The 24,683-nt window shown below is 45.9% G+C and overlaps 1 protein-coding gene across 2 annotated transcripts; it reads right to left on the bottom strand.

Annotated features, from left to right (window-relative positions):
* Positions 1–5,521: 5,521 nt before the first annotated feature.
* HMCES (5-hydroxymethylcytosine binding, ES cell specific) lies at positions 5,522–24,160 on the bottom strand. Of its 2 annotated transcripts, none has more exons than XM_049641094.1 (7): positions 24,070–24,160; positions 23,391–23,596; positions 16,580–16,723; positions 15,957–16,082; positions 9,486–9,667; positions 8,015–8,207; positions 5,522–6,137 (listed from the first exon to the last, which is right to left on the bottom strand). In XM_049641094.1, the coding sequence occupies exons 2-7, from the start codon at positions 23,571–23,573 to the stop codon at positions 5,910–5,912; spliced, it is 1,056 nt and encodes a 351-aa protein (XP_049497051.1). In that variant the 5' UTR covers positions 23,574–23,596; positions 24,070–24,160; the 3' UTR covers positions 5,522–5,909. The 2 variants fall into 2 exon arrangements, with proteins under 2 accessions (XP_049497051.1, XP_049497050.1); XM_049641093.1 differs by having other exon boundaries at positions 24,024–24,134.
* Between the last annotated feature and the right edge of the window lie 523 nt (positions 24,161–24,683).

Raw genomic sequence — 24,683 nt, 5'->3', positions numbered from 1 at the left:
TGCTGCCTCACACCAAGGAGGTAAATCAGCAGATCGGCAACCACAACGATGGCTTCCTTCCAAATCTGGCCAGAATCCACCTTGCGGCCCACCCTACAGGAAACACACAGAGAAGGGAATTGTGGGAAATGTAGTTCGGCCTAGCCCAGTTGGACACAATACAAAGCCAATCCAGTTCCCCATTACAAACTGGGCATGCATGGAAGGCGGATGAGGAGGGACGAGACCAGGGGTCTCTAACACAGATGTGCATGGGCACCAGGCCAGGCAGGGCGGTCTGGCCAAGTGGAAGACACAGACCCCACCTGAAGACAGGCAGTGACGACCAGTTCTGCTGACTGCTTCCCGTTTTCTCAGACCGTATTAGAAGCACCTCCTGACAATGTGTCTGAAGATGCGGCTTGGGCCATCCAGGGGGCTTGGGAGGGTGCCTCAACCTGCCAATGGTCCCACATGGGGCTAAGTCATCAGAAGCACCTGCTGAGAATTTTTTATGTAGAAACTATGCACTTTTTGGATGTGAAACCTCCCACTTGTGAAATGTGGGTTTAACCAAAAGAAATACTCCAAACGCCCAACCATCAAGACGACTACTTAAAAAAAAAAAAAAAAAAAGCGTGGGCAAGAATGTGCAGAAATTGGAGCCCTTGGACACGGTCAGTGGGATTGTGAGATGGGTGTAGCTGCTGAGGACAACAGTATGGAGGTCCCTCAAAAAAATTACATGTCCCATCGTCATATCATCCAGCAATTTTACTTCTGGGTATAGGCCTGAAAGAATTGAAAGTATCAGCTCAAAGAGATGTGTACAGCCACGTTCACAGCATTTTGTCCACCACAGCCAAGAGGCGGAATTCACACAAGCGCCCACCGCCTGGCGAATGGATAAGTAGAATGTGGCGTATCCATCCAACGGAGTGTTATCCCACCTTCGCGAGGGAGGAGATTCTGACACAGGCTACGACGTGGATGAAGCTTGAGGACATTATGCGAAATATAGTAACCCAGTCAACAAGAAAGATAAGTTCTGTATGAGTCCACTTACATGAAATATGGCCAAAACCACAGAGACAGGAAATTGAGTGGTGGTTGCCAGGGACCGGACGGTGGACAGAAAAGGGAGTTGTTTACTGGTCACAAAAGTTTAGTTTTGCAAGATGCAAACGTTGCGGAGATCGGTTGCGCAACAACGTGAATACACGTAGTGCTACCGAAATGGTTAAGATGGCAAATTTTATGTTACATGTATGTTACCACAATTGAGAACAAATAGATGCGAGATGGGCCAAACAAAATCACGTGTGAGCTCAGGGGGCCCACGATTCCCCACCTTTTGAGATCACCCAACTTGATCTTCTGTGAGAGCCCCTTCTGGCTGCTTCACAAGACAAGAAGTAATGAATGGTGGTGCCCTGATGGAAACTAAGCCAAAGGAAGCTATAAAGTGGTGAAAGCCAGAGACCCGGCCTGCCCCCACCGCAAGTCTGCACCAGGGGTTACGCCCTGTCCATACAGGATTGGCATTAGGATTCCGGAGCCTCGTGCAATGCACCGTGCAGACACATGCTCCCAGAGGCCCTTTTTCTTCCCCACCTCCTCTTACCTCTCCCAGCGCCTGTCTTCTGGCTGCCTCCATTAGGGGCCAGGAGTGTGGCTTTGGGGCCCTGCCCCAGCCTGACCGCCCTTGAAAACTTTTCGTGTTGTTCAGCTTAATCATCCAACCCCTTTCACCGATGCCCCAAGCTCCTCCAAATAGTCCTTCCTCTAGCTTCTGCAGCCCACCAGGTGTTGCCTGGGAAGTCTGCAGCATGCCTCTCCTCCCTGGAGTCCTGGATGTAAAGGGAGATCCTCATCTTTCTCTACATGAGGGGCTCCAGCCTAGGGGTAGGTTCTGGTCTCCCAACAACCAGCATCTGTTGCTCTGGGCTCCTAGGAGTTCAACTGTGAGTACCCACTCTCCTGATTCACAGATGGGCAAATGAAGTCTCTGAGGAGCCAAAGGACTTTGTCAATTTTTTAAAAACATTTTTTAATGTTTATTTATTTTCAAGAGACAGAGAGACAGAGCGTGAGTGGGGAAGGGGCAGAGGGATGGAGACACAGAATCTGAAGCAGGCTCCAGGCTCCGAGCTGTCAGCACAGAGCCTGACGCGGGGCTTGAACTCACAAACTGCAAGATCATGACCTGAGCCGAAGTCGGACGCTCAACCGACGGAGCCACCCGGCACCACTGTCAATTTTTTTTAAACATTTTTTTTCATGTTTACTTATATTGAGAGAGAGAGAGAGCTAGAGAGAGAGCGCAAGCGCGCGCGCACAAGTGGGGGAGGGCCAGAGAGAGAGGAGAAAGAATCCCAGGCAGGCTCCATGCCGTCAGCACAGTGCCCAATGTGGGGCTTGAACCCACAAAACCGTGAGACCATGACCTGAGCTGAGACCAAGATTCAGACACTTAACTAAGCTACACAGATGCCCCTGGACTTTGTCAATTTTTCACTGGGGACCCCCTTATACAGCCTAAGGCAAAGTTCCTTTCCCCAAGGAATGACCTCCCACCCTTCCCACCACTTGCTTCTCACTCTGGCTGCGAAGGGGGAGGGAGGGTATACAGGCCGAGTGAGGATCTAGGAGTCTGAGGCCACCCATTACTATCTCTGGTTCCCACCACCAATCCATCCTCCAGGTGTTTGCAGCAGCAAACAGGAGCTTGTCCAGACTCTCTAAGTTTGAACACCTCTCCCAGGTCAGGAGCCCCTTGGATATGTCCTCAACTTAACCTATGCCTAGCTATGTGTTCTTGACCAAGCCCTTCCCTTGCCCCAGTCTGTTCTACCTCTACATGAAGCACGTTGGGCTTTAGGAACACAGGCTTTGTACTAGGAGATGGATCTAGATGGATTGCAGATGGGGCAGATACCTGTCTATTAGGACCTGGAGTACTAGGGACCCTCTGCCTCTTCTAAGGCTACAAGAGGAGGGAAGAATCCCCTAAGGCCCGGACCCAGGCCCGGTCACTGCACAGGTAAAGCAGAGGTAAGGGGAGCTGCCATCTGGGGGGCCCAGCCAAGGGCCAGACAGATTTTAGGGCTGTCCCACCTGCCCCAGGAAACAGCTGGGGCCCTGGCCTGACTTGGCCACATCAACTGGCAGGTGAAGGCTGCCCTCTTTGTCTCTCAGATTTATTCTTTAAAAGCAAAGGACAAGAAGAGGTGTTCCACTGCTCTAAGTAAGCAAGGTAAGTATTGGCAAAAGGTGGGATTCCTATGTCCCTGAAATAAGTGAAAATCTGTGGAGAGCAATTTGGCAATACCTATGAAGGCTGTTGACCCAGCCAAGAAAAAAAAAATTTGCAGAACGAAATGCCCAAGAAGATAACCATTTTTATAAACCTGAAAATCACAAAATATGTTCTCAGGTACATGAATGTGCTTTTAACATCACATTTATTTGCAAATAAACCTGAGTGAAAAGGATACATGCCCCTGAGGACATTCTGTCATCTGACTTCAGCTCTGGTCATGATCTCTGGTGGGTTCAAACCCTGCATTGGGCTCTGTGCTGACAGCTTAGAACCTGGAGCCTGCTTTGGATTCTGTGATTCCATGTCTCTCTCTCTCGCCCTACCCCGCTCCTTCTCTCTCCCTCAAAACTAAAAATTAAAAAAGAAAAAAGAAAAAAAGAAAAGTCCCCACCACAGTGATTTCCAACACTGACAAATAGTGGAGATGGTAATAAAAAACAAAGGGAATTTCATTTTTGTTGCTTATTAAATTTGAAGCAAATATGACAAAATAGTCGTAACAGTCAATCTCTGGTTAGTTACATGTATTTTTAAATTTCTTGGTAATACTAACAACCAAAAGCCCACGCAAATCAGCCCAAACAAAACGAGGTCACAGTGAAAACGCCCCCGCCTGCAGGGTGCAGGAAGCCGGAGCGCTAACCACCCAGGGCCAACTCCGCCCCCTCAGCCGGAAGGGAGGCCGCTCCAAAGAGGAATTTGGAGAGCGGGGGAAGGCAGGCCTCCGCTGTGGTCTGGGTTCCGAGTCGACCGACTAGCCCGTGCCCCGCCCCCGCGCAGCTCCCCGCCCCCCCTCCCAACTCGAAGGCGTGCCGCGCGCTCTCATTAGCAGGAACAGCGCCGGAGCTCCCCTCTGATTGGTGAGAATTGCGATCCTTGATTTGCATAGGGCTTGGAGCCAGCGCCCCCGCCTATCGCGGGCTGCGTCTGCGCGGTGGTCCAATCGCACTGGGCGGCCTGCCACCCGCGGAGCGCGATGGGTCCGCCCCGCCCTTCCTCCTCCTCTCGTCGGCCCACTTCCGTGCAAAGCCCAGCGCAGCGTTTTGTGCTCCTGGTCTCCCTGATGCCCCATAGAGGAAGTAGCGGAGCGGCCCTGGCGCTCCTGGAGATTCTTCTGTGCCCCATCCTGTGGGAGGGCCTCTCCTGTCTCACCAGCGCCCCGCGCTTGTTCTCCATGGTCCGTGCACCCTCTTCTTCCCCGGAGGTCTGCTGGAGACCCCACTGACAGTGGCCCTCTGGATACTTTTCCAGTCCCTTGGATATAGGCGCTAGGCGCACACCCACACCCACAATTGCCAGGTGTGGTTATCTAATGCCTGCCGTTTCTTGCCCAGGGTGGGGCATGTAGTAAGTGCTCACATTCACCTAACAAGTACTTAAACACCGACCATTAGCACTGGGAGAAAATAACGGTGAAAAAGCGGCCCCTGCTTTCAGAGAACTAATGATCTGGGTGGGGAGAGGTTAATAGGTAACCATTCTAAATAATTATAAAGAAGGTTCAGTGCCAAGGAGGAGTCTGCAGAGTAAATCACAGGGGCTCTGACCAGGCTGGGGCGGATGGTCAGCCCTGCTCCGGTCCCCAAGTCCATGTCACCCTCGTACCCTGCTCTGCTCTGAGGCTGGGAATGTGGATAGGGCTTGGTGGGCTGTGACGGGGGGCTTCTCCTCAACCAGATCCTATGCTCCCTGTGGTCAGGACAGAGTTTTGGCCTCTACAGCATTCTCCCCCTAGTCCCCTGTGTTCGGCAAGCACCCAGGTTGGTTTTAAGCTAAAGGATTCACAGGGGTGCCTGGGTGGCTCAGTTGGTTTAAGCGTCCCAACTCTGGCCTAGGTCATGATCTCAGAACTGGTGGGTTTGAGCCCCGCACCAGGCTCTGCTGACAGCTCAGAGCCTGGAGCCTGCTAAGGATTCTGTATCTCCCTCTCTCTCTGCCCCTCCCCTGCTCATGCTCGGTCTCAAAAATAAATAAAAAACCATTAAAAAATTTTTAAGCTAAAGGACTCACAAAACTTACAAGTATTAAGAATAAAGAGACTCAATAAAGAACATTCCCTAACCCCCACTGAACCTTCTTACTATTTCCAAGAAAGCAGTTTTATCCACAGAAAGCCCCAGTGCTCCGTATTTGTGACAAAGTCCATTCCCTAGGACTGATCCTAGGAGAAAACAGTAAGATCCAGAACTTCCCCTAACAGCAGCATTTTCTGGAATGTAGACAGTTTATCAAATATAATTTATTCAGAAAAAAAGACAACGTCTTGAGAACTTAATTCCAAAAGCTGGCAGAAAACAGCCTTTTGTAAGCAGTACCAGGTCAGGGCTGAGAATTGCCAGCAGGGTCCACCAGTCAAACCAGCAGAGGGCCACAGCCATAAAGCCCCTTATGCACTGATGGTGGTGGCCCCTCCTCTTTCTAGGCTGCCCATTTGCCCCCCTGTGGGTTCATGGTGCAGGCAGGATAGCTACTCATTCATAAACCCACAACTGTCAACTACTACTGTGCTACCGCATCCCAAAGCAAATCCACAAACATACAACGCAAGCACCTGTCACCAGCAACAATATTTAATGCAGCAAATCGTGGCAGTAGTCTCTGAAAGTCGTTACTGGTTGTGCGGCCGCTTGGCCATGGGCTCCTCCTGCTTTAGCCATCGCTCCAAGAGTCCTGTGGCACCTCTCTTGGTGGGGAGTGGGCTCTTCTGCAGGAACTGGTTGGACCACTGGGGCACATCTGACTCTGTCTTTTGGGGTGTTTTGGGGTCTTCCTTTTTGGGTGACTTTGTGGCCAGCCATTGCATCATCTTCTGGCTACTACGACTTGCCTTGGGCTCCTAGGACAAAGAACGCTCAAACCACCCAGCTCTAGCTTTTAGGAAAACACCAACTCCAAGGGAAGAAACAGGGGTAGAGGCATTAGGTACTGACCCAGGCTTAGAAAATGTTATTAAGAGCCAGATGGGGATGACTGGTCAGGAGTGAGGGGAAGGAAGGAGCAACGGAGTATGCTCCAAGGGGTACAAACAGGCAGGGACCAGCTCTCAGAGCAAGCTTCACATATAAGGTGCGTGGGACTGGTCAGAAAAGAGAGTTGATGAGCATTTCAAACAGGTGCAGAGAAAGAAGCTTTCTTAGGGAAGAGGATGTAGTTCAGTGAGAGCAGGCTGAGCGTGGGGAAATGACACTGGAGAGGTATGACTTTGAAGAGTCACCATGATTAAGGATTCAGCTAAGGCTGAACAGGCTGACTTGTTTCCCCACTGGGCAGCCTCTTCTTGACCAGCCTGCTCCCTCCTGCTCTCTCACACCTGCACCCCAACGCTGAACTGAAGGTTCTGAATTTGCATAATGCCACCTCTCCAGAATGGGAGTTCTTCAGGAGTAAAGACCATGACAGAAATGGGGCAGAGTCTAGTACAAAATGAATGCGTATCATTACATTTTTAGAGACATCTAAGAAATAAAAGATCAGGGTTGCAGGAGTTTGCAAAGAACTGCGACAAAAGAAAAAGATGACACAGAGTATGGAAAACGTAGAAACCTGAATAAAAATGGGGGGTGGGGGGAGCTGTTTTGTAATCATTGTCCTTAACACTTCTCAGGCATTCTAAAATGTCTATTCTTGGAACACTCAGCCATGTCCTATTTTTTTTTTTTTTACGTTTTTTTTTAAAATTTATTTTTGAGACAGAGAGAGACAGAGCATGAACGGGGGAGGGTCAGAGAGAGAGGGAGACACAGAATCTGAAATGGGCTCCAGGCTCTGAGCTGTCAGCACAGAGCCCGATGCGGGGCTCGAACTCACGGACTGCGAGATCATGACCTGAGCCGAAGTCGGACGCCCAACCGACTAAGCCACCCAGGCGCCCAGCCATGTCCTACTTAAGTCCCTCTGTGCCACCTGGAAACAGTTGCTACTCCTAAATCTTCATCCCCAAATATTGGCAAAAGCCAGTTTTTTGCTCTGGAACTTCTGTTCCCACTGGAGGCCTTTGGTCTGCTCACCTTCCCTTGAAAATACAACTGGATCCTTGGCCAATTCTAAAAAGTTAAAGTTCAGGGCAGGAATGTTCTCAAATCCTCCTAAAGGAGTACAAGGATTGGAACTCCTCCAACTTGTAGTTGGGAAAGCAGATACAGAAAAGAGAAAAAAAAAACTACACAGCTGGGAGGCAAAGATACAATTATGGACAAGGATTCCTTTGTCTTTCTTATAATCACCCTCTAGATTAGCAATCTTCAAACTTGGCTTATCAGACTTACTTAAGAAGCTTCTTAAAGACACAGAAGCCCAAGCCCAGCCCTGAATACTGACTCACTAGGTCTAGATAGGATCCAGCATTTACATTTTGAAAGAGCTCTCCTGAGGAGTCTGAGTCACAGCCAGCTTGGAGAATCACTGCTCTGTTCAACCTTGCCATACCCAAGGAAATGTGAGCATTGGGTGGTTTAAATTAGAGCTAATTGTTGTGTGCCTGGGTGGCACAGTCGGTTAAGCATCTGACTTCGGCTTAGGTTTGTGAGTTCGAGCCCTGCTTCGGGTGAGCCCCACTTTTCTCTCTCTCTCTCTCAAAACAATAAATAAATAAAAATAAATAAATAAGTTAAAAAAACATAAAGCTAATTGGGAAAGGCCGTATCCTAAAAGAAAAAGATATCTTGACAGAAGACAGAAAGCTCAGAAAGGACTGTCAGAATCACAGGCCCCTACCTTTTTGACCAGTAGGCTGATAGGAGTCACACATTCAGGAGTGTTGTTTCCAGAGTCGTTCACCACGGAAGAGACTGCATGGAAGGTGATATTCTCTGTGGGGTGGATTAACTTCAGAGCTTCCTGAGTTGAGACCTCACCAAAGTCAAGCCATTTAGAGACTTCCTCCTCTCCATCTAATATGGCAGGCATCCTAGCCAGTGAGGTAGAGACATTAGTTAGCAGGTAGAGTAGAGTGAGGGTAGGGACAGAAGGGAGACTCGAGTCAGTGCAAATCATCCTAAGGAGAAGCTCGTCCTTCCTCTGCACCTCACGTGCTGATTGTTGCCATGTGCTCCTTGACCACAACTTGACAGGGCACGAAATTCACGAGGAGAACAAGCTTACACAGTTTTATGGCAAAGACAGTGAATGGTGCTATGATTGGATCCAGAGCACTCCAGTGTACATGCTAACCAACTGGTAAACTTCCCACGATGCCTCAGCCAAGAATTAAAGGGAAATTAAAGGGAAAACTTACAATATTAATCTCTAAATTTACAGTAAGAAAGAGTTATTCCCATAATTGTGAACTATGCCTATGCCTCAGAAGGCAAAATGGCTGCCTTAAGATGCCTCCTGGGACCCAGATGTTAGGAATAATTTTCTCAGCAGTGATACAGAAGTTAATTGCAGGAGGAGGCTATACGTTGGATCAAATTGTTCAATTCTGATTAAATACATACCTATTATAAATGCATGTCTTGAAGGAACAACACTTCAAAGGCAGAAAGACATGCCCCAGGATTTAAGACCGCAAAAGATCATAAATTTTAAATAATCTTCCTTTCATTTCATAATAGCTCATAAGCTACAACTTTTCCAACACTCATTTCCAGAAGCAAATTTTTCTAAGGTAAAGTGCCATATTTAATGTAATATCTACATAGACAACAATAGTACTGTTTTTAATATACAGATCCCTATTATTTCTTCATGTGTTCCTGACCAATTTTTAGGTGTTGCCCCTTAAAACCCCACTTTTCTCATAAGTTCTTGGGTATACACTGTACAGTTTTGCATAGTGTGACTTTTAGGAACACATGTCATATTATAGCGAAACTGACTGTAACTGTATTTTGCAAAACAACTGCTACTCTCTAAATTTGTGCATACAGGGGCGCCTGGGTGGCTCCGTCAGTTGGGCGTCCAACTTTGGCTCAGGTCACGATCTCACTGTCTGTGGGTTCGAGCCCCGTGTCGGGCTCTGTGCTGACTGCTCAGAGCCTGGAGCCTGCTTCAGATTCTGTGTCTCCCTCTCTCTCTGACCCTCCCCTGTTCATGCTCTGTCTCTGTCTCAAAAATAAATAAATGTTAAAAAAAAAAAATTTGTGCATACAGAAACACTGAATCCAAAAGCTACCTATCTAAAAGCAGGAAACAAATCTTCCTCTGAATTTTTTTGGACCCAGGGATAAGATCTGTGACTTGCCTAGGGTGAATGTCATTCAAGCTTTTGCAGGAATCTACTGTGATGATGGTGTAGGAATACAGGAGGTCTCCTCCTTCTGGGGGCTCCCAGCAGTCAAAGATCCCCGCCATTGTCAGCAGCCTCCAGTTGTCCCAGACTTTCCTCCAGTGCTCAGAACTCTCTGCAACATCAGTGCTACCTGACTGGAAGCAAAATATGTGGACAGATTAGATATTCAGCAGCCCCCTCCTACACACAGTTGGGTACTACTATAGACTTAACATGACAATGTTTAGAGGTACTTCAGCCCATGTGTTATTAACTGTTCTTGATCCACTGTTGCCAAAAGAAAGAGGTTTGGTGGTAAGTACCCACTGAAGCTATGGATTTATGGCTCCTTAATGTTTTCAGAATACAAACCAACACCATCAGTAGGCATTCAGGTTTTCCAGGATCTAGCCTGTCATTCCCCTCCACCCCAACAATAAGAAAAAAAGCTAGGAGAGGCACCTGGGTGGCTCAGTCAGTGATCTCACGGTTTTGTGAGTTTGAGCCTCATGTTTGGGCTCTGTGCTGACAGATCAGAGCCTGGAGCCTGCTTTGGATTCTGTGTTTTCCTCTCTCTCTGCCCCTCCCCCACTCACACTCTGTCTCTCTTTCTTTCAAAAATAAATAAACATGAGAAAAAAAAAAAAAAAAGCTAGGAGTACCTGGGTGGCTCAGTCAGTTAAGCATCCAACTTTGGCTGAGATCCTGATCTCAGGGCTTGTGAGTTCGAGCCCCACATCAGGCCCTATGCTGACAGCTCAGAGCCTGGAGCCTGCTTCGGATTCTGTGTCTCCCTCTCTCTCTGCCCCTCCCGTTTGTGCGCTTGCTTTCTCTCTCTCTCTCAAAAATTAACATTAGAAGAAAAAAATATATATAAAAAAAGAAAAAAGCTAGATAATCTACAAAAATCATAACTTCAAAAAAATTCATCAGAAAACTGAGGTGACTGGGCAACAAACTGGCCTGAACTTTACGGAAAGACAGGGGCCTCCAAGGGAAGACAAGACATAAGTACTGGCTTACTGATGGCAATAGGAGGAAGACAAGGCCTTCATTCAGACAAAATTATTACCAAATTGTTTAAAAGCACTGTGTGGGCTAGCCTGTGAGTCTAGAACCCGTGGGAGCTGCAGACATCAGGGGACTTTGCATCAGCTTGCAGACTCTTCTCCATGAACCTTCCTAGCTGCTCACAAGAAAGATGGAGGCAGAGCAGGAGACTAGAGAAAGCCTTCCTTGCTGGTATGCGCCTAGAGGAGGGGAGCTCTCCTGCATCAGGAAAGGCGTGAAGTCTCACCCAATCATTTCTCCTCTAAGGAGCAAAAGCCTTAAGGGGCCAGAGTATGGGTTATAAACCCTATTGACCATAAGATACAGGTAAAGACCCACTGAGTCTGGGGAAGGGTGAAAGAAAAATCCCTCTACTCTCCTGGGGAAAGAGCAGGATCCCTGAGAAAGCCTGAGCCTGACAGTTCTCAGATTTGAGGCTGTATGAAGACAATAAAGAATGCTCTCCCACCCTTTAGATCAGCAAGCACCACATGGACAGCAACAGCAGCCTAATTCTGGGGAAGCAGCAAGAGCACAGACAGAGCCTATCCACAGCACAGGCTCAAAGGGAAGTACTACAGCGGAAGGAAGCAGGGCTACTGAGAAAAACTCTCTGGAAAATCACCCTTACCATGAACACAAAACAGCACAGAGAAATTTAAAACCTGTAATGAACAAAGGTAATCGTATCAACAAAACCAGTTCAGCTCCTGATAAGATCAACTCAACCTCACACATTACCCTATTAGAAGGATAAGTGTATCCATTTCCAGGCAAAAATTTATCTCAGCCTGTATGTCTGGCAATCAATCAAAAATTACAAGATCGGGGGTGCCTGGGTGGCTCAGTCAGTTGAGCATCTGACTTCGGCTCAGGTCATGATCTCACCTTTGTGAGTTCGAGCCCCACGTCAGGCTCTGTGCTGATAGTGCACAGCCTGGAGCCTGCTTCAGAATCTGTCTCCCTCTCTCTCTGCCCTTCCCCTGCTCACACTCTGTCTCTCTGCCTCTCAAAAATAAATAAACATTAAAAAAAATTTTTTTTAGGGGCACCTGGGTGGCGCAGTGGGTTAAGCATCCGACTTCGGCTCAGGTCACGATCTCGCGGCCCGTGAGTTCGAGCCCCGCGTCAGGCTCTGGGCTGATGGCTCAGAGCCTGGAGCCTGTTTCCGATTCTGTGTCTCCCTCTCTCTCTGGCCCTCCCCCGTTCATGCTCTGTCTCTCTCTGTCCCAAAAATAAATAAACGTTGAAAAAAAAAATTTTTTTTTTTAATTAAAAAAAAAAAAATTTTTTTTTTTAAATTACAAGATGGGGTGCCTGGGTGGCTCAGTCAGTTGAGTATCCAACTCTTGATTTGGAATCAGATCACGATCCCTGGGGTTGTGAGATCGAGCCCTACACTGGGGTCCATGCTAAGTGTAGAACCTGCTTAAGATTTTCTCTCTCTCCCTCTGCCCCTCTCCCCTGCTTGAATTCTCTCTCAAATTAAAAAAAAAAAAAAGCCAGAAAACAAAATGAACTGTCAAGGGATATAGAAATCAACAGAACCAGACTCAAGACACCACTTTCCCCAAATGCTCAACTATCAGAGGGAATTTAAAATAAGTTTAATTAGAGGCTCCTGGGTGGGCCCAGACAGTAGGCATCTGACTTCAGCTCAGGTCATGATTTCATGGTTTTTGAGTTTGAGCCCTGTGTCAGGCTCTGTACTGACCGCTCAGAGCCTGGAGCCTGCTTGCTTCAGATTTTGTGTCTCCCTCATCTGCCTCTTCCCCGTTCACGCTTTGTCTGTCTGTCTGTGTCTCTCTCTCAAAAATAAACATTAAAACATGTTTAGTTAATATGTTAAAGGTTCTTGGGGCACCTGGGTGGCTTAGGCATCTGACTCTTAATCTCAGCTCAGGTCATGATCTTGGCATCATGAGTTCACATTCCGTGTTGGGTGTGAAGTCTACTTAAAAAAAATGTTAAAGGCTCTTGTAGAAAAGGTGAACAGCATACATTCAACAGTTAAGAAATGTTGGCAAAATAAGAAAATATCAGTGAACTTAAAAACTTGACAGTAAAAACTACCCAAACTAAAACAGAGATAAAATAAAATACACAGAACACTGAAGAACGTGCAATTAGAATCACAGAATGTGAAGAGAAATGAGTAAGAAGAAATATCTGAATATACAATGGCTGAAAATTTACCAAAAATTATGAGAGACATCAAACCACAGATAGGAGGAAGCTCAGTGAACATGCTAAACATACAAACGCACAAAACTACACACATCATATTAAAACTGCTAAAAACCAATGGGAAATGTTGAAGGCATTAGGGAAAGAGGGGTGATAGAAACACATTACAAATGGAAGAAAAAAGACAAAAATTAGAGTAGACTTCTCAAAAAAACCCTAGAAGAGCCAGAGCCTATGGAGTACTTTTTTTAAGTGCTGGAAAAAAACCAAAAGACTGCCAACCCAGAATTCTATACACAGTGAAAACACCGTTCAAAAATGGAAATAGTGGGGGTACCTGGGTAGCTCAGTCGGTTAAGCATTTGACTCTTGATTTTGGCTCAGGTCATGATCTTACGGTTGGTGGGTTCAAGTTCCGGGTCGGGTTCTGTGCTCATAGCTTAGAGCCTGGAGCCTGCTTCAGATTCTGTGTGTGTGTGTCTCTCTCTCTGCGCATCCCCCACTTGTGCTCTGTCTCTCTCTCTTTCTCTCAAAAAAAATGTAAAAAAAATGTGTATTACAGAATAGCTACCAAAAGCATTTTTATTCTATTTTTGTTTTTAACTAAACGAAGCTTCTTTTTATATTTTATCTTATTTATTTATTTTTAAATTTTATTATTTTATTTTTGAGAGCACATGTGTGTAAGCAAGCAGGGGAGGGGCAGGGAGAGAGGGGAAGAAAGAATCTTTTTTTTAATGTTTATTTACTTTGAGAGTGAGAGAGAGCTCAAGTGGGGGAGGAGCAGAGGGAGGGGGAGAGAGAGAGAATCCCAGGCAGACTCTGCATTGTCAGTGAGGAACCCAATGTGGGGCTCGAACCCATGAACCATGAGGTCACGACCTGAGCTGAAGTTGGATGTTTAACCGACTGGACACCCACCCAGGTGACCCACAAAAACTTTACTTATTTATTTAAAATTTTTTTGAGAGAGAGCAGGGGACGGGGTAGAGGGAGAAAGAGAGAGTATCAAGTAGGGTCTGCATTGTTAGCACAGAGCTTGTCACAGGGCTTGATTCCACGACCCTGGGATCATGACCTGAGCTGAATTTTAAGAGTTGTATGCTTGACCAACTGAGCCACCCGGATGCCCTCAAAAAACAATTTTTAAAAATTTTTTTAAATGTTTATTTAAATTTGAGAGAGAGAGAGCGAGCGTGTGCACAAGCAGGGGAAGGGCAGAGAGAGAGGGAGACAGAATCCAAAGCGGGCTTCAGGGCTCAAACCCACAAACTGTGAGATCACGACCTGAGCCGAAGTCGGATACCTAACCGACTTAACATTTTTAAAAGAAGTAAAAGTAAGCAGCCAACAGTGGAGACGAAATGGAATCATAAAAAGTACTGAATCCAAAAGCAGCCGGGAAAAACATGAGAAAAGGAAAAATGAGCTAATGAAAACAACTAGCAAACTAGCAGAATGCTGAATTTTTAACCCCACCAGATTGCTAATTACATCAAGGGCAAATCTTCTAAACGTTACAAAGTTCCCTCCTCTGGGAAGCCTTCTGAGATGCCCCAGGCTCAGTTACGTGCTGTCTTCTGTGCTGCCATAACTCACAAGCATGCCTTCAGTGAGCATTCACCCCTGACCTGCAACTGTTGACTTGTGTGTGTCTTGGTAATCGAGTATCGAGGGCAGAAATCCTGTCTCACTGAACTTCCAGGAGACTAGTAGCAGGACCATATACAATCGTATGTGGTTAATGAAAGTCCAGTGAACAGATACATTTTTATAGGTAAGAAAAACTGTATAGGACTGAAGGAAGTCCCATCCTAATCCACACAAATGCCTCGTAGTCTCTCAAGAAAAGTGTCCGAGGAAATTGCAATTTTAAGATAGGAAATTCCTAAAGATGGAAAAGCTAAGCACTAGGAATCTTTTGGAGTGGATTCCTCTAGACAGCCCCAGAATTCTGACTTACTAGTAATTCAATTTAATTTAATTAATTAATTTATTTATTTTTAAAGGTTTTATTTTTAAGGAATCTCTATACCCAATGTGGGGCTTGAACTCGCAACCCTGAGATTGAGTCACGTGCTCCACTGACTGAGCCAGCCAGGCGCCCCCCATAATCTGCAATTTTAACAAAGCAAACTGCAGTGAGAATGCAAAGGCTTTAGCAGTATTAGAGCAGTAAATCTGATTAAAATGAGAACATGATGTTGGCACATCTGATTTGTTTTCAATCTCCTCATAATGTTATGTGAACAGGCTAAATTTACCATTTGTCTTAAAATGAAAGTTCTAGGGGCGCCTGGGTGGCTCAGTTGGTTAAACGTCCGACTTCGGTCAGGTCATGATCTCACAGTTTGTGAGTTCGAGCCCCACATTGGGCTCTGTGCCGTTGGTTCGGAGCCTGGAGCCTGCTTCGGATTCTGTGTCTCCTTCTCTCTCCACCCTTCCCCTGCTCATGCTCCGTCTCTCTCTGCCTCTCAAAAAATGAATAAACATTAAAAAAAAAATTAGAAAAAAAAAAAAAAGAAAGTTCTACGAGGAAAATGTGAAGTATAGAGTTACCATGTGACCTGGCCAATTCACCCCTAGGTATAAACTTGAGAAATTAAAACATACCCATGTAACAACTTGTACACGAATGTCCATAGCAGCCTTATTCATAACCATCAAAAGTAGAAACAACCCAAGTGTCCATCAACTGGTGAATGAATAAACAAAATGTGGCCTTTCCATACAATGGACTATTACTCAGCCATAAACAAGCAATTAAATAGTGACACATTCTATCACATGGATCAACCTTGAAAACCTTATACTGAGTAAAACAAGCCAGATACAAAAGACCACATATTATACGACTCCAAATATATTAAATGTCCAATTAGGCAAATCTATAGTGACTGAAAGATTCGTGGTTGCCAGGACTGGGAAGAATAGGGAATGGACAGTGACAGGTAACAGATATGGGATTTCTTTTGGGGGCAATGAAAATGTAATATTAGACAGCAGTGATGGTTGCACAACTTTGACTATACTACAAAAACCGCTGACTTGCATCCTTTAAAAAGGTGAATTTTATGGTGAATTATAGCTCAATAAAGCAGTTATGTCAAAAAAAATAACCCACAACTCTATGAGGAAAGATACAAAATGTCCTTTTTGCATCGGTTTCTCTGTCCCTTTCCAAACTGTGAATGCTGTTGACAATACCTCTTCTGTTTTGGCTTGGGGAAAATAGATGAAGTACGGCTGCTTTTGGCTTGTTCCCTGACGTCTCTGCCACTCGTAGAATCCATCAGCTAAGACGACACAGCGTCTTCCCTTTCCAAGAGGGACCTGAGGAAAAACGTGAGCAAGATACAGTCTTGGTGACAGAATGTTTCATGTACTTGAGCGAAAAATCTCACATCCACCAATGTGTGACCTTAATTATTTAATGTCTGTGTGCCTCACTTTCCTTATGCATAACTTCCTTATGCAGATGTTGAAAAGATTAAATAATGTACTCCAGCCCCAGCTGTCATTTGATTATAAGTGCATGAAAACCTCCAAGTGAAAACTGTCTAGTTGTCATTCTCTCTCTCTCTCTCTCTCTCTCTCTCTCTCAACCTAGTCAACCTACAAAATATGAGAAGTAATAGTTTTGTTTTAAACCACTATGTGTTGGCATTATTTATCATGCAGTAATATGCATAACCACCCTCAACATTATTCGCGACTGGGAACACACTTTCCAGGAGATCCTTATTTTATTTCTCAGGTGTATAAGATACTAACAACTCTGTCGGAAAACAGAACAGAATATGTGCCTTTTCTCTAGACCAGCTACCTACCTTGAAGGACCGTTTCTCCATTATGGTATCACTACGACAGTTGGTAGTGTTGAACTGAAGTTTGGAAGGATCATCCTCTTTGAACCAAGATGGGACCAAGCCCCATCGCATGGGAGCAATGATACGCTCAGATGGGTCTGCACCCTGCCATGGGAAAAGGTTAAGATCCAGTGAGTAGAGCATAATGAAATTTACAAAACCAAATTTGGCACATGCATTATGTTACTATTAATATCAAAATACAAAAAGTACAGAGAAGAACACTAAAAGGGAAAGATCTATTTGAAAAACAATTTTAATGATTTATCTATCATGATGTGAGTAACTTGAACACTTCAGCAATTCACGTTCTTTAGCATTTATTAGAATGTAAGACATACTGCTTGGGTAGGGTGGGGGATACAAAGAAGTTTAGTCCCTGTAGACTTTGAATTAGTGCCTGCTATGAGAGAGAGAGAGTGCTAGGCCTAGCAGTTTATGTGGTTCCAGCTCTTAAAAAGCACATACTACAGAGGAGCTGGGGTGGCTTGGTTGGTTGAGTGTCCAACTCTTGATTTTGGCTCAGATCATGATCCCAGGATTGTGGGATCGAGCCCCACGTTGGGTTTGGCACTGAGCATGAGCCACTTAAAGCCCCCCCCCCCTCTCTCCTTCTCTACACCACTCACACTCTCTCTCTAAAATAAAAATAAATAAGTCAGCACATGTTACAGACAACGATAATACAATGAGGGACATGCTAGGATGAGGGATGCTCAGGGTGCTGTGGGGGCACATAGAAGAGTGCTTAACTTCAAAGGACTTGCACGATGACATATGAGGCCACAAAGACATAAAAACATTAATAATATACAACAAAACATTAATAATATAAGATACAATAGGCTAAGGGCCATAGAAGTGGTACATACAAGGGGCGCCTGGGTGGCTCAGTTGGTTGAGCGTCCGACTTCGGCTCAGGTCATGATCTCACAGCTCGTGGGTTCGAGCCCTGTGTCAGGCTCTGTGCTGACACCTCAGAGCCTGGAGCCTGCTTCCGATTCTGTCTCCCTCTCTCTCTGCCCCTAACCCACTCTCATTCTGTCTCTGTGTCTCTCAAAAATAAATAAACATTTTTTAAAAATTAAAAAAGAAGTGGTACATACAAGGAGTCACAAAGGAGTTCAGCAGAGAGTGATCCGTGAGAGATGGAATGGAAAAGTATCAGCTCCTTAGAAGAGGCAGAAAGGACAGGGGTGAGGTAGTTCTTAAACTGGATCCCACAAGAGGTACAAAATGCAGACAAAGAAGAGAATGGGAGGGAAGACCAGATATGAAATCAAACGAACATGGGTGCCTGGCTGGCTCAGTTGGAGGAGTGTGCAACTCTTGATCTTGGGGTCATGAATTCCAGCCCTACACTGGTTGTAGAGATTACTAAAAAAAGTAACTAAACTTAAAAAAAATTAAATGAACAAAGAGGCAATGTCAAGAATGTGTAGGAAGTGGTTTTGTGCAGAAAAGTTATAGCAAGTCCAAGGATGCTATTTTCAGGAAGGCCTGCTTACAAGGTTGGCCCTTAGCATCTGGGACCTTGGATTTTGAGTGTTCCCCTTTTCCTAACAGATACAGGATGGTTCACTGTACCTAGTCTGTACAAAAATGAGGTTTATGCTGAACATCTGCTTTCCTTTTGAGACTCTGGAATTTAGGTACTTGCTAGGCAGAGTACCTAATAAAAACCTTGGCTTTTAGTTTCTAATGGATTGCCCCAGGCAGAAACACCACACATTACTGTATTTTTCATTGCTGGAGAAGGATATTTCCTGCCATATCTCCTCACAGGAAGGAGAGAACCTAAGGAAGCCTATGCATGGATTTTTTTCCAGATTCCTACTTATGTCTCTTTCCCTTGCTAATGCTATTGCATATCTTTTCACTGTAATAAACCTGAGCCTTATACGCTAAGTCCTTCTAACCGAATCTCCAAATGTGGGGGTACTCTTAGGGGCCTCTGACACATAGTCGTTACACTTTATTGGGGTAATTGGCCCCTTGAGACTTTGATGAAATCTACAGATTAAAATGCACGCGCGCGCGCACACACACACACACACACACTATTCTATGTGGTGTGGTACAATACAGGTTGGAAGAGACCATGAGCAGAGAGTGAATTCTATCACTCAGCCATAAACAAGCAATGAAGTAGTGACACATTCTATCAAATGGATCAACCTTGAAAACATTACACTGAGTAAAATAAGCCAGATATCTCTGACAACTCAGAGTCTGGAGCCTGCTTCAGATCTTGTGTCTCCCTCTCTCTCTGCTCCTCCTGCTCATGCTCTCTCTCTCTCTCAAAAATAAATAAACATTTAAATAAGTAAGTAAATAAAATACTAGCCAGCACTCTAGCACTATGCTTGGGAGCAATTTTTTTTTAATTTATTTATTTTGAGAGAGAGAGAAAAAGTCCAAGTGGGTGGAGAGAGAGGGAGAGAAAGAGAGAATCCCAAGCAGGCTCTGCACTGTCAGCTCAGAGCCCCATGGGGGACTCAAACTCAGAAACCATGAGATCATGAGATCATAACCTGAGCCAAAGTCAGACACTTAAACATCTGAGCCACCCAGGTGCCCAGCTTGGGGGCAATTTCAAACAGTGAAATCACCAACAAAATGCAGAGAAATGCAAGAAATAGCACTAAATCAACTCCAAGAAGAGTACTTGTTTACAATGTAAGAGCTGAAACAAGAAGGTAAAGTTTTGCCTTACTCAACCTCAGCTGGGAATGTGTACTTTGGGTAATTCAAAATTTCTTCCTGTCTATATGTCTGTGAAAGACTTCAAAAGCGACATGAGTATTATTTTGGGGAATATACACAATTTTAGCAAGCAGACACATTTGCAAACATGAAATCTACAAATAATGAGTTTCAACTGTGCATGTGTGTATACATATGCACACGTGTGTATATTTTCCTACTTAAAGACAGAGGCAGTCTGGGTATCTTGTATGCCAAGAGGCAGGAAAAACAAAAGCAACTGATGAGCGTGCAACGTAACTAAGGAAAAGACTACCCTAGAAGAAATGGTAGTATAACTGAACTAACAGTTGACTTCGCTCCTTGGTGAGTTCCACATAGAGACTATACCAGGTGGAGTCACACAAAGGAAACTATTTGCAGCTAATAAGACGGGAGGAGGGAGTAAGATGGGGGAAGTGGAGATGGGGGTGGTGGTGACTGGGTTTATTTTAGGGTTAGGATGAACATTCAGAAAGGGGAGCTTTGTCACTGCATGTGAAAGTGGACATAAGGCTGCACAGGTGTACTTAGAGAACATGACTATACATGCAACCTATATTACATTAATGAAGCCTGTGCTCCTTATAAGGAAGCAGAGGTAACTGTAGGACAAGGGGAAAGGGGTAAAGGGCAGGCTCAGGGACAGCAGTGTGTGAACTGCATGGGGCTTGGGCTCATTATTTCAGGTAAGGAATGCTGGACCTTGTTTACTTTTGAAACAGCACTGGGAGTTTTACCACTGGTATGGTTAGGCTACTTCCTGGACTGGTAGAGAGTGTTAGTTTTTGCATTCCCTTTTTTCCCTTAAAATCCTTAACTACAGGAGGTTTTTGTATTTCTTTGTAATTCTGACACCTCCTTTTGAAATTCTGCAAGAAGTGTGCTTAGGCAAGTGGAGCCAGTAGGGCGTAGATCACAGAAAATAGGTAGGGGCCTAAAATGACTTCTCTTGTGTCACCAAAGCTATGTCTCATCTTTCTTTTTCTGGGGGCCCCTCATTCCTTCTGTTTACAGTAGGGTAGACAATGAAAATCCAAGTGTTAATCTCATCTGAGATAGGAAGAGAAAGAAAGTATGAAAACAGAGCTTTTGTAAGTCCTCTTTTCCAGAATCAAACGTGCCTTCCAAGCCCCCTACCCAAAGCATAAATGAGAGAACATTATACAATGGTCAACTAAATGGATTCTCATCAGGAATCTGCAAGACAACAATACTCTAAATTTGAGATTCGCAACATGTGGCAAGTGTGACAATCCTTCCCCACCACCAAGATCTAGGGGGTAGAAATCTGGCGGGTAGAGGCCAGCAAGGCTGCTAAACATTCTGCAGTGCACAGAACAGCTTCCCACCACAAAGAATCTGGTGGTTAGAGGCCAGTAATGCTACCGGCATCTGGTAGGTAGAAGCCAGCAATGCTGATAAACATGCTGCAATGCACAGGACAGCTTTTCACAGCAAAGATTTTTCCCACCCAAAATGTTGATACTGCTTAGGTTGAGAAATCCTACTTCTACAAATCCCACCGATCACCTTTAATGCTAGTGTGTTCACTGGACGATTGAAAACTGAACCTAGGGGCGCCTGGGTGGCTCAGTCGGTTGAGTGCCGACTTCGGCTCAGGTCACGATCTCGCGGTCCATGGGTTCGAGCCCCGCATCGGGCCCCTGTGCTGACAGCTCAGAGCCCGGAGCCTGTTTCAAATTCTGTGTCTCCCTCTCTCTGACCCTCCCCCATTCATGCTCTGTCTCTCTCTGTCTCAAAAATAAATAAACGTTAAAAAAAAATAAAAAAAATAAAAAAAAAAAAGAAAACTGAACCTAAACATGAGGCTGCCCCCTACTGGGAACAAGAAATAAAAGGTGGCTGAGAAGCCAAAATACTGAAAATATTGCTCAATATTAGTCATCTTTTTCCTCTACCCTTTTGGACTTGTGACCAGAACAGCTGGTAGAGCTGGGGTAGATAAATGAAAGAGGAAGTAATCTGCAAATCAGTGGTTTCAAATGCAAATATTGCAATCTGTACACGTGTTGGCCGTTGATGGTAAGGTTTAATGAACAGCTGAAATGATTCTAATTTTGTCTTACAATTTACAGGTTTGAGACAAATGGAACCTCAAATTTTATCAAAATTAGGAAACCCCAGCAATCTTAACAAAATTTATTAGAGATGTGGAATCAAAACACTACATCAGCAAATTCATACCACTGACGGAAAGAGAGGGCTACTTTTGCTAGAGGCTCCACCTTCCCCATTCCTAGTTCCGGGAAGCATCCACTGGAGTGGGGAAAGTGGTCTGGACCTCAGTCCCAGCTCTGTCCCTCATTTGCTGGGTAACCTAGGACAAGTCACAATATGTCTACACTTCTTTACATCTGCTAAAACAAATATTTTCTTCCAGCTGACATTCATTCTATAATTTTAAAGAGGTGATATAAAGAGAACCAAGGCTAAAAAAGAATAAGGACCACACATTTAATCCGTCTCTCTTTTCACTTCCAATTTGGTCTTCCTCTGAGACATGTTTAATTCTTTCCTTTCCAAGTTAAGATCCCCCATGATATTTATTTTGATTTCCCTCTCATAAAAAAAAAAAATTTTTTTTAGTTTCAACAGGGAGGTATGCACCCAGTAAAAATGGCTCAAGAATAAGCCATTTACTATTTCATTCAACAAAAAAGATCAATGTTATTTAGTATGCTTATTTCTTCTAAATATTATATTTTTGAGAGAGAGAGAAAGAGTGCAACAGAGTGCAAGCAGGGGTGGAGCAGAAAGAGAAGGAGACACAGAATCTGAAGCAGATTCCAGGCTCTAAGCTGTCAGCACAGAGCCCGATGCAGGGCTCGAACTCAAGAACCGCGAGATCATGACCTGAGCCAAAGTCGGATGCCTTAACCGACTGAGCCACCCGGGTGCCCATTTATTTCAAGTAATATAGAAACGAATCTTGACTACAATATTATCACAAGAGTTCTGAAGAGTAAGTAGCAAGGGTATAATTGACTTTATAAATTGATTTAAGCATTATGGATCCAATAGAATAAATACCCATGATGGAAAACAATCATAATTTTTCATAACCTCTCAAGGGCATTTAAAATGCTTAAGACATGGAGAGACCAACCATTCATTTCTAGAATTAAGCATTTTATTTACTACATGCTAGCACTGGCACACAGTTGCACGCACACATGTGAACACACACATTCAGGAGTTAAACCAAAGAACCAAAACATGATTATGCATTATTGGTCACTCCAACACTACATGGGTAAATACTGTAGAAACAATGAGGTGGAATTAAACTTCAGATAACCAAACCAAATGCATCTGTTCCTAGTTTCAATAAAAGACAAAACATAAACCGACTGAAAACACAAGCAGAAAAAAAATAGAAACTTCAACATTCAAGAAGCACCACAAGTGTTTCACATTAGCTAGCCTTAATCCTGCCCTAGGCCTAGAGATTCTGGTTCAACTGGGCTGGTAAGGGGCATGGAAATCTTTTTTTTTTCCCAAAGGTACTCAAATGACCTTGATGATCAGTGAGGTTTGAAAGATGTGATCTTAAAAAACCTTCGAGGGGCGCCTGGGTGGCTCAGTCATTAAGCGCGGGGCTCTGGCTCAGGTCACGATCTCAAGGTTAGTGAGTTCCAGCCCCATATTGCGCTCTGCGCTGACGTTCGGAGCCTGCTTGGGATTCTGTCTGTCTCTCTCTCTCTCAAAATAAATAAAAACGTTAAAAAAAAAGTACTCAAATGGGGGGGCGTGTTCAAATAAATTTGGCATGTATTATGACTAGCCTTCAAATGAGCCTGAAGAATAAATACGGCATCCTCTTCTAAGGTAAGAAGAAAGCGATAAAACTTCTTGCAGTGAGGTCCAGAGTGGTTCTCAACTGGGGATCAGACTATATGAGCAACGGCTGGTTTTCAAGTTCAATGTCAGGGGCTGAGCAGACGCCAAACCCTACTGAAGCGGATGGGCCGGAAGCTGGTGTGGCGCAGAGACCCTTGGTTACCTTCTCAAAGTGCAGACGTGACAAGAGCACGGGGCTGTTCGACTGAGGGCTCGTGTTGTAAGAGGGGCAGTACTTGTCGGGGTCCTTCCACTCGGGGAGCCGCTCCCGGCCCTGCCGGTCCCGATAGGCACACGCTCTCGCGAGCACATCTCTGGGCAGGTGACAGGAGGTTCGGCCGCACATCCTCCGGCGGGGCCCCGCACACCCTGAAGACGAGAGCACACCGGGGGCGGGTCGCACTCGCGTATTCACGGCCCTCTCTCCACGCCGCGCGGGCACCCGTGCGCGGGGAGGCGGCCAGCTCCGAGGTGCTATTCTTGCAGCTCAGCGGTGCGGCCAAGAAACACACGAGGCGGGGAGGGACGGGTACGGTCACAGCTGGAGCCACTTCCTCTGCGTGACCCTCTCCGGCCCCGCTCTTCTCCCCTCAGGGCACCGACTGGGGCCTCCCGTCCGCTAAAGCTCCAGGACCGCAGCCGGCGCCGCCAGGGGGCGGGCCCTCCCGGAGGAGAGGTCCGGGGCCCCCGCGTCCCCGCCCGCCCCACCTCGCGGCTCCGCGCCCGGGCCGCGGGCCGCCTCGGCCGGCCGCCCCGCCTCTCCTCCATTCGGCCCCGCAGTCCCGCCTCGCCTCACCTCGTCTCACTTCGCCTCACGTCCACCTCCGCCCGCCTAGCCTCACCTCACGTTCACCTCCTCTAGGCCGCCGGCGACGCTCTTCCCCCGCGGGCGCTCCGGCTCGGCGGGCCAGCGCTCACGGCGCCAGGCCCCACCCCGAGCCAGGTCAGCCCCGCCCCCAGCGACGGCGCCTAGCCCCGCCCCCGCGCGCCTGGAGGTTCCCGTGGCGCCCAGCTATCTGAAAGTAGCCGGGGCGGGGGAAGACTACGACTGGCTTTGGGGACTCCCCGGTTCTCGAAGCTCAGCTCTCCTCCGTAAAGGCCCACTGCCTCCCTGCCTTTGGGGACTCCCCGCTTCTTGAAGCTCAGCTCTCCTCCGTGAAGGCCCACTCCCTGCCGTAGGAATGGGGTGGAGCCCAGGGAGCGTGAGGTGTCCTGGTCTGTATAGTGGGAGCCGGAATTAGAGCACTGGGTCGTTGTAGGGATGATAACGGAACATTTGATTTACTTCGCAGTGAGGCTGACTGCCTCAGAGTTTGGGACAAACGTTGAGAAACCATCAGGAAAACTTACGTGAATCATGCAAGTCACTCTTAAACTTCAGTGGGCACCAAAATGTGACTTTCCAGGCCTTTGGCTACCTCCCCAACCCAAATCTGAATTCCTAAGAGTCAGGCCT

The sequence above is a fragment of the Panthera uncia genome, chromosome A2 (assembly GCF_023721935.1).
Source record: "Panthera uncia isolate 11264 chromosome A2, Puncia_PCG_1.0, whole genome shotgun sequence".
Taxonomy (NCBI): Eukaryota; Metazoa; Chordata; class Mammalia; order Carnivora; family Felidae; genus Panthera; species Panthera uncia.
The sequence above is the reverse complement of the archived record's forward strand: the minus strand, read 5'-3'. Positions and strand labels throughout refer to the sequence as shown.

What these genes read in the sequence shown, in the direction of transcription:
- HMCES (XM_049641094.1), bottom strand. Translation starts at nt 23,573, where the DNA reads ATGTGCGGCCGAACCTCCTGTCACCTGCCCAGAGATGTGCTCGCGAGA. An exon ending in CACGTCTGCACTTTGAGAAG is followed by an intron (nt 16,724 to 23,390) that starts GTAACCAAGGGT and finishes TTCCCATGGCAG; the next exon opens with GGTGCAGACCCATCTGAGCG. An exon ending in TGGAGAAACGGTCCTTCAAG is followed by an intron (nt 16,083 to 16,579) that starts GTAGGTAGCTGG and finishes GTTTTTCCTCAG; the next exon opens with GTCCCTCTTGGAAAGGGAAG.